Source organism: Alnus glutinosa, chromosome 1 (assembly GCF_958979055.1).
Source record: "Alnus glutinosa chromosome 1, dhAlnGlut1.1, whole genome shotgun sequence".
In the NCBI taxonomy this organism is placed as follows: Eukaryota; Viridiplantae; Streptophyta; class Magnoliopsida; order Fagales; family Betulaceae; genus Alnus; species Alnus glutinosa.
Genome location: NC_084886.1, coordinates 46,945,014 through 46,957,418, shown reverse-complemented (window position 1 = coordinate 46,957,418; position 12,405 = coordinate 46,945,014). Strand labels below are relative to the sequence as shown.

The following is a 12,405-nucleotide window of genomic DNA, read 5'->3' as shown; positions in this document are numbered from 1 at the left end:
ATTTTAATCCAATGGTGATTTTAAAAGGCACATCAATTTTGGGGAATAAAAGGAGGACAAAAGGATGATATGTAGTATTACTCAAGCAAAAAATTCACAACCACCAGCTCCGGGAAAGTTGACGCCGGAGTCGACGCGTGTTGGGCAAGCGCCCACTCCGAAATCCCTCCTTGTAGCATACACTCTCTTGCAATCCAAATCATCACCAACTGAGATTGGAAAAGTAGGTCGTGACCCTCACACGCAGGACCAGAGAGAAAGATCCATGGCACATGCCCACACACCAAACAGGGGAGAATCGCACAGCACAACCAAGCTCCATAGTTAGAAGCTAGGAGAAAAACAACCTCCTCCAGATCAGATCGGGAGGAACAAAAACCTCCACAACCTTAAGGGCTGGGAGTGAAAAGCTAAACCCCATAAAAACAAGTTAGGGAGAGAACAAAAACAACAACCAGAAAAGGGCTAGGGGGAGACCAAACACTGGGAGGGGGAGGCGTCGGCGACCAAAACACTACAAATGGGCTATCTCTCTAAGAAGGCTCTCGAGACTTTCTCTCTCTAAATTGTGATCAGTTGAAAAATATATTTATCTTTCTCTTAAAACAATAATAAAGCTAAGGTCTCAAAGTCAAGCTGTCATCGTTCAGTCAATGTAACTCAACTAAAGACTTATAATTGAAACGGAGCGTTTTACTAAAGACTAAAGTGTAAACGGGCATCGTTATTGTCTTATTTGTGAGTCTAAACTAACCTAAATTATATAAATCTCAAAAACAGTAAACAATGTGAAAATTGAAAGTCTATTTAAGAAAATTTAGAGAGATGATTGTGAGAGACTGCTTATGAGACATACCTGAGCGGATAAGTGATTAAACAACCTATTTTTTACTTGGTCACGTAAATCGTGTAAGTAGTATTTCACAATTATTTATTCAATTTATTATAAATTAAGACAAATAATTATAAAAAGTTCAAATTCCTTTTTACCTTTACTTCCCACCAAAAGCCGGACCCTTAATTGCGCGCAATTGGAAAAAGCCGGAAAATACGAATCCCACGTACGTGGCGGTACCAACCACCCCACCATACTTTCTGACACGTACTCATAAAAGCCTTACGCGGCGCTCCCTGGTTGCACCTCCCTAACAACCATCTTTATCTTTTTTCAATCTTTTTCAAAGTCTCCATTACTTAATTATTAAACAAAAAAATTCACACTACTTGGCATGTGATGGGCAATGCACACACGTCTCGATGTAGCAACCCCTGTTGCTGGTCTGCCACGTTCACGGGCGCAATATATATTAGACTCGGCGAGCACTACACCCCCTCGCTCACTTTAGCACACTCCCCGGGTTTCACACTCACTGCTACTGCTCTCTCTCTCTCTCTCTCGCTCGCTCCGCTACACATTTTGAACGTTAGGGATTGCTTTTCGAGTTCTACATGGAGAATCGTGCGGTGCTGTTGTTGGTGGTGGCTTGGCTGCTCGTGGATGGCTCGGCGGGGCTGGCGTTTTCGTCGAAGCTCATACACAGGTTCTCCGAGGAGGCCAAGGCGCAGTGGGCCTCGAGGAGCGGGAATGTGCAGGGGAGATCGTGGCCGAGGAGGAACAGCCTGGAGTACTTCGAGTTGCTTCTGAGCAACGACTTGAAGCGGCAGAGGTTGAAGCTCGGCTCGAAGTACGAGGTGCTGTTCCCTTCCGAGGGCAGCGGGACCTTGTTCTTCGGGAATGACTTCGATTGGTAAGTCACGTTCTGTGCCTGTTTGGTTCCCGAGAAAACGTAGGAAAAGTGAAGGAAAGAAAGAAAAGAGGAAATGCGCATTTGTAATTAAGAACATAATGTTAGTTACCTCATCTTCCGATCGATCTTTAATTTCCAGGTTGCATTACACATGGATTGATATAGGGACACCGAATGTTTCGTTTCTTGTTGCATTGGATGCTGGAAGCGATCTGCTTTGGGTCCCTTGTGAGTGCATTCAATGTGCTCCCTTGTCTGCCAGTTACTATAGTATGTTGGTACGTTTACCATCACTAACCATTATTACTATTATTGTTTCTTTGCAGCTCTATTTCTGCAATTTTAATTTGTAAGCTTTCTAGGTTCTTATTTTGGCTCTTGTATGCATATTTATAACATATAAATTAAAGAATATTTGGAGAAAGAGTGCGGGGTATTAACGTGGTTCGATCTTAGAGACATTCACAAGTTATAAAACCAAAAGGCCACGGCCTCGATTGCTAACGGTTTTCAAAACTAAAATCACACTTTCTAAAAGCCATTAACAAACAATTCGAAACATAAAATACTTTTTAAAACATTTTTCAAAATACAAAATACTTTTTAGCAAATTTTTCACACCTTAAGAATATTTTGAGAGAACAAGTACTTTAATTTTTTCAGATGCAGGGGCTAATTTATTACTTAAATTTTACTTATCAAATCTATTACTTAAGTTTTAAAAAATTGAAAGATAAGAAAGATTAGAGATGGGTGGCTACACGTCCACCCGCAACGGATGAGACTGGTGGCTGTGCGGCCACCATGCGGCTGCCCTGACTAGCTAGGGGTACGGCCACAGCAACAAGTCAGAGATGGCAATCAGATTGGGGTGGCTGCAACGCATATGGTGGCCACACTACCCCTTATTTATTTATTTTTTATAGAGAAGAAGTCAACTCTACACTTGCATACGTTTTCTCAAAATAAACGTGTCTAGTATTTATTTTTTGAGATAACTTCACAAAAGGGTATCGAATTATACGCGTTTTAGACGGAAGCCTACCGAACTGGCAAACGTTTCAAACTGGGGTTGCCAAGTATCCAAACCTCTTATTTATGGGTATTCCGTCAGGATTCATTGTTAAATCTAGACGGAGTCCCCATCACGTGCGACACACGTGATTTACTTAACCTGAACTACCCGTTATGCCCCTCTACTAAAAAAATAAACTACTCGAAGGTTCGGTGAATATCTCTATCTCATGGAAGTTGTGCTATCGAGTTGGAAACAAGCTTAATGGAATACTAAAGGCTACCAAATCCTTCCATGGGTATTTCCTGCAAGATGATGTCGAAGGGCGAGTGCTTACGCCACAAGCAAGCACACTGTACATGTTTATTTATTTATTTTTATTTTTTAATTCCGAGTTTAGTAAAAAAACTCTTAGAGATGGGAAAAGGCCTGTAGAGTCTACTCGCCAAGTGGAGGAATTGGTTGTGGATTGACATGGCTGGGCTTGTTGGAAAGATTCACAGAGACAAGAAGCTCTTTTGCTCTCAGTTCATTTTTCGGAATCTTTCTCGTTGAGTTCTTTGGCAGCTCTAGCAGGAACACCACCTTCTTCAAAACCATGAAATGGGGAAGATTTTTCCTGCAATGGGAGATTATCTCTGCCTCTCTCACGTCGTCGGTTTTACCTACTGAGTTGTTCCCGATGGCGACAAAGGCGCAGGGGCTCTCGGATGCTTATACAGTGCCGACTCCACTTCCAGAATACATACCAAGTTCAGTTCGACAATGATTTACGTGGCTCTTGGATGCTTTACCTGCCAAGTCTAGTTCCAGATGCTTATACAACACTCTCTCCCCAGTGAGGGTGCAACATTGCTACCACCGCCGCTTCCAGAACTCTCGGATGCTTATATAGCGCTAACTCCATTTCTACGTTGCTAATGTTTTCACCACCAGATATGATGACTACCTTGGACTTGTCCTTGATTTCCAAATACCCATCTTGATGAACAAGGCCGACATCAGCTGTTACGAACCACCCATCCTCGAAAGCTTCCAACATGGCCTTTTGGTCCTTGAAGTAACCCTTCATGATGCTGCTCCCATGTAGGACTATCTCCCCCAGAGTTTTCCCATCGTGGGGGCACACTTGCCATTGTTTTCAAATCCTTTACATCCATGTCGTCCAGCGTCAATATACTAATCCCTTGACGTGCCTTGAGCTTCGCCTGATCGTCGCGCGGCAGTTGGTTTCACTCCCTCTACCACTCGCACACGAGCGTCGGCCCGATAGCCTCGGTGAGGCCATAAGCATGCGTGACATGGAATCCCAGCAGCTCGATCTTTTCAAGCAGCGCAGCTGGCAGGGGTGCTCCTCCGATGAGTATTTGGACCGGAGATGTTAACGTTATCTCGTTCGGCTTTGCCTAAAGGAGGATGTTGAATATGATGGGCGCGCATCACGTGGGTGACCTTGTGCATAGCAATGCTCCAGTAGATGTCAGTGGCTGTGGTGTTGCAGAGGCACACGTTGGTTCCGCGATGTGCCGCAATGCCCCACCCGTTGCAATGGAGCATGGAAGTGTCCATAGTAGTTTATTTTTTTAGTAGAGGGGCATAACAGGTAGTTAATGTTAAGTAAATCACGTGTGTCGCACGTGATGGGGGCTCCGTCAGGATTTAAACAGCGAATTCTGACGGAATACCCTTAAATGAGGGGTTTGGATACTTGGCTACCCCAGTTTGAAACGTTTGCTAGTTCGGTATGCTTCTGTCTAAAACGCAATAATTCGATACCCTTTTGTGAAGTTATCTCTTATTTTTTTTGAAAGCACAACTAAAGAATTTTCTTAAATGGACCCCATAGAAAATATTTTATCAAATGTGGACGTTACCAAAAAACACTTTTCAAAATTATTATTAAACATATCCTACATTTTTTTCATTGATTTGACATATATATAGGAAATATGATACAAATGCAGCACCAACATGTGAAGTGTGAAAGATGAAATGCAAGTAGGATTGAATATATTAATATTCCTCACAAACTCAAGGTAGAAAGTTAGAGGACTGTGTGAGACAGGTCAAGACGACTTGGGTCGGGTCAAACAGTGTGGCTAAGAGGATTGAGTGAGCTGGGTTGGATGGCAAGGGCAGGGCCGGCAGGATCAGGTAGGAATGGGTAGAATTGGATCCTGAGCTTGGTGTGTGAGGCACATCAAATTGTTGGGGCCATGTTTAGTGCTTGTTACATTTTGGAGCATGTGCCCGTGTTGTGCCTCAAGATGTGAGGTGCGTGGAGTAGGACAATGGTTGAGATGTGTTGTTGATTTAGATGGTTGTGATGCGTTGTTGATTGAGGCATGTGTAGCACATGAGGCTGACAGTGGCGAAATATAGATGACACATGAGGGCGCATGTGGCTGCTTTGATGGCAGCATATCCAGAGTTGGTAGACTGGCGGCCCTTGAGCTTTTTTTGGTGTTGCTTCCTGGAGAAGTAGAACCGATTATTTGGAAGTTGATTTGGAGGTGACACATGGAGCATGTGTAGTAGAGTGTGGAAAGCTTTGGGAGGCACAAGAGGGTGCATGTGTGTTCATAGCTTGACATCGATGTTGGATTGTAGATCGGTACCAACAAGGTTTATTGGTCAGACACGTGATTGGAAAGGACATTGGGTTACGCAAAAATGTTTATGAGACGTATAGGTGCATTGGCGGAATTGCTAGACTACAAGAATGGTGTATTGTAAAAGATGGAGGCCGCAAAACATGGTTTTGACCCCACAATAAAATGTAGAAAAGATAGAATAATATTGAAGAGAGAAGAAAAAAGGAGAACACAAAAGACTAATGTGATTCAACTTCAGTGGCCTACATCCATGGGCTATGAAGCCAAGAGGGCAGCATATTGTTGATTTGATATAGTTTGTATTACAGTTGGGATTTTTATAGACAATATATTGTACTATAGTAATACAAGTGCAGTAGAGCTGTGATAGTGTGGCAGGTGAAGTAGAGTAGTACAAATGTGGTAGGTGAAGTACACTTAAGATTAAATACTCTACACTTAAGACTAATGTGATTCAACTTCAGTGGCCTACATCCATGGGCTATGAAGCCAAGAGGGCAGCATATTGTTGATTTGATATAGTTTGTATTACAGTTGGGATTTTTATAGACAATATATTGTACTATAGTAATACAAGTGCAGTAGAGCTGTGATAGTGTGGCAGGTGAAGTAGAGTAGTACAAATGTGGTAGGTGAAGTACACTTAAGATTAAATACTCTACACTTACTACTATGATTAAGTCCTGTAAAGAAAAACATGAAGATTATTGATAATTACAGCTTTTTGATGTATTCTAATATCAAAGGAAAATCCTATCCTGATTCAAAAACTATGAGCCCCAAAAAATAAAAGATTTATCACCATCAAAAACCTGAGATTTTACTTGCAAGAGTTGGTGATAAATCTCAGGTTTTTTTTTTCTCCATTCTCACACAATGATGTTTAAGAAATTTTTTTTTTTTTTTGATAAGTAAGAGAAATATCATTAAAAAGCACAATTATACCGAACAATTTAATTTATGGATTAATATTTTAAGAAAAGGCTGTACAAGTAAAATCCTTTAAGTTTATTTGTATATGATTTTCTTTGTCTTTGAGTTTTTTCTTTATTAAATACTATATACTTTCTTCCCTCTATTCTAAGTTATAATTTCTAACTAGTTGCTTATTCATGTCAGTGGCACTCAGGATTCATTTGATTCTAGGGTTACACATTTTTTGTTCACCAATAAGAGCACTGTATTCATTATTTTGTAAAGGAGGCTGAATGGGAAAAACTCGTGTGCTGTTGAAGTGTACATGTCTTTTCTAATTTATATTTTTTATTATTTCCTTATAATTTCCATTTACTCTCGCCCTTCAGACTTATTATTCTGTATTCGAATTGCTGAATAGATGTGGAAAGGGTTTTAAATGTACTCGCTTTGTGCTTGTGCGGTGGTTCAGCTAGGTTTAGCAGTTAATTCCAATGATTGATTGGCAGGTGCTCCCTCGTATTTGGGGCATCTATAATGCAGGATAAGGATCTGAGTGAGTATAGTCCATCTTTCTCAAGCACCAGCAAGCACCTACCTTGCAGTCATAATTTGTGCAAACTGAGTACCAATTGTAAAGGTCTGAAAGAGCCCTGCCCATATATTGCTGAATATGAAACTGAAAATACATCAAGTTCTGGATTTTTGGTCGAGGACAAGTTACATTTGGCATCCGTTAGCGATCATGCAACACAAAATCATGTGCAGGCTTCAGTCATTTTGGGGTGTGTTTATATTTTTTGTCTTCCTTTCTCTTTGTTGTTGTTTTCATTTATTTATTTTTTCTGGGACCTGATATGTATAGCTTTTTGCTTACTGATGCTTAAACTTTTTATATTTCCTTATTTCATAGCCATTCTTATTAATGCAGCTGTGGTAGGAAACAAAGTGGTGGCTATCTGGATGGAGCTGCCCCTGATGGTGTAATGGGATTGGGACCTGGGGCCATTTCAGTTCCAAGTTTGCTTGCAAAAGCAGGATTGGTTCAAAATTCTTTTTCACTTTGTTTTGATGAGGATGATTCTGGGAGAATTTTCTTTGGGGATGTAGGGCTTGCCACCCAACAATCTACGCCATTCTTGCCTATTGCAGGAAAATTGTATGCCATCTATATGCCCTTTTCACTGTTGTTAATTCTATTAGCTAAGTGAATTCTCTTAGCAGGTCTTAGTCCTAGAGACGCTTTTGAATTCTTTCTATGCCTTCTGTAATTAGTCTCTTCCTTGTTTCAGTGACACCTATTTTGTTGGATTAGAGCATTATTGTGTTGGGAGTTTCTGTCTCAAGCTAACCCAGTTCCAAGCACTGGTTGACAGTGGCTCATCCTTCACCTATCTTCCAGCCAAAATTTATGAAAAAATTGTTTCGGAGGTGCTTCCTGTTTCTAATTTTATGAGGTATAAGTTTTTCTCTAATATGGCCTGAAAGATTGTTGTTTCTTAATTACAGTTTGACAAACAAGTGACTGCTACCAGGATTAATCAATCTGAAAGCACGTGGGAGTACTGCTATAATGTCAGGTTGGATGCTAATGAGGAGAGCTTTTGAAATTCTTTACCTATTTCTTCCTAACTGATAGTCCGCTATTCCTTTGTGTAACAGTTCACAGGAATTGCATAGCGTTCCTACCATGAGACTCATGTTTATTATGAACCAAAGCTTTATAGTCAATAATCCTTTTTATTCCTTCCCCGTGAATCAGGTAATAATCCTAAATTCCAACTTGTCTTCGATTGAACATAAACTTATGGGGCTATTTAGTCCAAGCACTAGTGGGTTGTGTTGTGAGCCATTAACCCTTTATCTCCTGATTTTGAACTATCTGTGGTTTTTAATCATTTCATGCATTTCCCATCAGGAAATGGATATTGATTCTTTTACCCCTCAATTAAAATCTTTGTTTGTTAACGTCACTTAAATAAGTTGTCATGTCAATGGGGTGTCCAAAAAGAACCTCAAAAAATCTCCATTGTTAGAAACCAGGAAGTGTGACAAATATCCTTTTATCCTTTTTCTACAAGTATTCTGCACTGATTGGATGCAGGGACTGCTCATATAATGGGATGTGGTTGTAATGGAAACATATCAATTTTCTGGAATGTGGTGCAGGGATTTACTATATTCTGCTTAACTCTACAACGCGCAGATTCTGACTATGGTGTTATTGGCCGTGAGTATACCCCTCTGGTTTTCGCATAACTGAATCATTTGCCATCTTGTTGTCCATCTCTGCCTTGTGGGTGCGTCCATGTGCGTGGTGCATGGGCACACAATTGTACACTTGTGTGCACATGTTAAATCACCAGTTGTTTAAAAAATTTAAGCTAATATGAAATAGTTAATTTAATAATTTAATAAATATTTTAACACTTTTTCTTTGATTTAATTACTTAGTTAATATTCTAACTCCCCCTTACGTGTAGGATTAAACTTTTACTTAATATGTGAGGTTCAAGACATAGAATATTTTATTGAATGCGAGGTGTATGACAGAGACAAAGTTCAAACTTAAAACCTTTGTTTTGATATCATGCTTCTTAAAATCTTAAGCTTATAGGAAATTGTTGATTTAATCATTTAATTAATATTTTAACATTATCTCTTTGATTGAATTATTTAATTAATATTCTAATATCACCTACAATGTATTGGTAATTCTAGGTTAACATATATGTCACAGAGAGTGTGATGACAAATTATTGCATTTTTTGTGTGTCACATGCATGCACACTTATATCTATACACAGTGTACTGATGACTCTGGCTTAACATATCTGTTGCAGAAAACTTCATGATGGGTTATCATCTGGTTTTTGATAGGGAAAATTTGAAGTTGGGTTGGTCAAAATCCAATTGTAAGTACTGAAGCTTTTTGGATAGAACTTTCTGGATTATGATCATTTTAAGCACTGGTTTATCTAATCCTTTCTGAGGAGAGCACTTGCTTCTCATTTACTCCTAAGCTGATTTCCACAAGCAGAGTTTGTGACTATGGTTTAGAGATTGCTCTGAAGGTTGAAGCAGGGCATTGGCAGAAATTCTGTTGAGATGATCCTTTGAATTCCTGATTTGCTTAGTTTTTTCTTTTCTATTTCAAAGTGCTTGTGAAGAAGCGATATTATCTGAAGGATAGGGTCTTCTCTGTGTGAGGCTTGGAGTAAAAATCTTAACAGTGTTTCCTCTTTTATTGCCGTTCAAAGTCTGTTTCAACTTTGACACCATATGGCCATTACTAGACTTCCTAGTTTCCTAGTTCAGGGTGGCATTGCCCCCGGAGTACCTAAATAAAATACTCAAACAATAAACACTTCTAATTTTAGGGAGTTTCATAGGTCAGTAAATAAAGCAAACTTTAAACTGACGAGTTGTTCCCTGCAGCCTCCACCCATGCTATGATCTGCTAGGTTCCATCTCTGTCTTCTTCTTCTTCTTCTTTTACCTGTCCATATTTTCTCCATCTTCCAAGAAAAACAGGGAAAAAGGAAAAATGAACAAAATAGGAAAAACAATACTTGTTTTCAACATCCCACAAGTATGGTTGCAGATAGAAAACTTCTGAAATCTTAACAAATCAAGGAGTGTTTGGTGACTGGTGGCTGGGTGCAAATTCTCTCTACTAGCAAACATGAATGCAGGAGTTTTCAATTTTGTCAAGTTGAGTGCATCTGCTCTCAGAGTATTTTTTCAAAAAAGAGAAAAAAGAGCAGTATCTGCTCTTAGAGCTTTGAATTTCTTCATAGAGCGCAAGTAGCTAGTCCCTTTGGGCAGATTGGGTGACTAAGCTTGTGTGCGTGCTTCTGCTATGTATGCCTGTTCCGCAGCTTTCCATGATGGTAGTTGGGGTAAAGAGGCGGGCCCATTAATATATGCTATACTTTTTAATGGGCCCTTCAAACATCAGTTATCAGGCTGCAATTAAATTGGAGTCTGGATTTTACTGTTCTATGCCTTAGCTTTGTGAGTGTTTGGGGTGTAGAAGGAAGGTCTTACATGTCTAGGCGGGGTTCATCTATGATGGTTAGTTTGAATTACTTTTGCTTGCGTGGTTTTATTTGTGGCTGTTGTCTTTTGTTGCTTGGAAGGGTTGTTAAAGGTATAAGTTATGCCAATGCGTTACGTGGGAGCATATGGCAAAGAGTAATGCTACTTGTTCACACAGTGACCGCACGCCCCCAGTCAGGGGAGGAGCTGCAAAAAAGAAAAAGAGGTTAGAGGTGGCCGGTGGTGGACTTGGCAGAACCCCTTCGATGCTCAAGTCAGCATCTAGAAGGCAGGGAAAATTTAGGCAAAGTAAGGGAAGAGTAAAAGGCATGCCTCAGCAAATACCCCTTGGTTCTTTTCATAGGCTTTCGGGCCTCGTCTCTCATCCTTTCTCCTAGGGTTTTAAGACCTCCTGCCAGTAATTTGTTATTGACGTGGAGATTCCTCCTAGGTTTGTTAGAAGGGCGCGTGTGGGGGGATGTATGGCATGAGCAGGCTGTTGGCTGAGTTGGGGGGGTCCCTTATCAGATGCTAGGAGCTGCATTTAGGAAACAGTGCGTCCAAGTCCTTGTTGGGTCGTTTGGGCTATAATCTTGTGGGCACATCGAATTCCGATCATAGGATGTCGGCCTAATAGGCCCTTGGCTTGTGGGCCGCTGATCTTTCCAATGATTTCCGATGGGTGGCCTTTCTTGAAGGTGCTATCGGTAGTTGAGCCCTCTAGTAGTCCCCATATTTCTTTGGTTGACTAGTGTGTTGATAAAATCATAAGAATTTGAATTTGTCTTGTCAGCCCTTTATATTTTTGTCGTAGGCCATTGGCCTCATAGGCCCTTGGCTCGTGGGCCGCTGGCCTTCTAGGCAATTTTGGTGGACTGCTCTTTTTAAAGGCATTGTTGGTAGTTGGGCCCTCTATTATTCTTCGCACTAATTTATCACACATATTTCACAACGGCTGACATAATGTATTTTAAGTGGCTTATTTAATGATTCTAATAAGTAATGCTTTGATATTGAAGTGTTCTTTATTTAGGTAGAAAGCAAATATTGGGAAGAGGTGGAAATTTATAATGGCCATCAGGCCATGTACATGTTAAATAAGAATACATCAGCCAAAGCCCTCTCTGCTTTGACCTACTGTCAACATTATATGTAATCTTGGTCTTATGTATCGCCAAGTGCATTGCATATGTTTTTTTTGAATAAAACTTAATTTTGTGCAGAACCCTATCATTTGTGTTACGTTTTTCGGTTTTTTCTTTTAATATATTTATTCGCTGCATCAATTGATCCTCTATAATTTTAGGGCGAAACCAATCTTGATCTGTCCTCATCTTCCGACCTTTTCAATCTCAGATTCTTTAATGGTAACCCACCTTGAATCTACAGGTCAAGATATGATTGGTGAGGAAGTCCATCTCACACCTCCGCCAAATGATGGATCGCCAAACCCGTTGCCAACCACCCAGCAGCAGAGCATTCCCAAGACTCCTGCAGTTGCGCCTGCTCTTGCTGGGAGGGCTTCATCGAATTCCTCTGTAGCTGTGCACTGTCAAATTCCCTCCAGGCTCTGTTTGATGAGTTCGTTAGTAGTGCTACTATTTCTGTGTGCCGGTCACCTAATCAAATCTCTCTTTGACTTGTAAATCCTATCTATTCTTGTCAAGCCTCTCCTAAAACTCTGAATGGATGCACTTTTTTTAGGTTATTGTTTTGATTGGTGGTTGATGGGAATAGTCCATCTTTTTTGGTCTCTACTTTCAGTTTATAGGTGTTCTTTGTTTTATGATTATATATTATTTAAATGGTTCTAATACTACAAAATCATCTTGAGTGCTCCACATGTTTTACCTAGTGATTGTTTGGTTTAACGAGTCCAAACATGTGGTTTAAAAAATGATATACGTTTACAATCTTTGTATAATTTCTGTACAACTCTAACTTCTTTTTAAACTAATTATTGAATTTGTTTTCGATCACGTGAGTTTTACATATACAATTATTGGATTTTTTTTTTTTTTTTTTTTTTAATTTTTTTAAAGGTGGTTAGAGTTGTACAAAAGTTATATAG

General features: G+C 40.0%; 1 protein-coding gene and 1 pseudogene across 3 annotated transcripts; one reads left to right on the top strand and one right to left on the bottom strand.

Moving 5' to 3' along the window:
* The first annotated feature begins 1,317 nt into the window (after positions 1-1,317).
* LOC133853852 (aspartic proteinase-like protein 1) lies at positions 1,318-12,175 on the top strand. 3 transcript variants are annotated; one of them, XM_062289879.1, is made up of 10 exons: positions 1,320-1,748; positions 1,888-2,026; positions 6,837-7,078; positions 7,225-7,452; positions 7,586-7,724; positions 7,803-7,873; positions 7,956-8,055; positions 8,463-8,523; positions 9,137-9,208; positions 11,724-12,175. In XM_062289879.1, the coding sequence occupies exons 1-10, from the start codon at positions 1,450-1,452 to the stop codon at positions 11,978-11,980; spliced, it is 1,608 nt and encodes a 535-aa protein (XP_062145863.1). In that variant the 5' UTR covers positions 1,320-1,449; the 3' UTR covers positions 11,981-12,175. The 3 variants fall into 3 exon arrangements, with proteins under 3 accessions (XP_062145867.1, XP_062145863.1, XP_062145873.1); XM_062289889.1 differs by having other exon boundaries at positions 1,610-1,748; positions 6,803-7,078; XM_062289883.1 differs by lacking the exon at positions 9,137-9,208 and having other exon boundaries at positions 1,318-1,748.
* LOC133858354 (trans-cinnamate:CoA ligase, peroxisomal-like) lies at positions 3,202-4,332 on the bottom strand (annotated as a pseudogene).
* Positions 12,176-12,405: the final 230 nt, after the last annotated feature.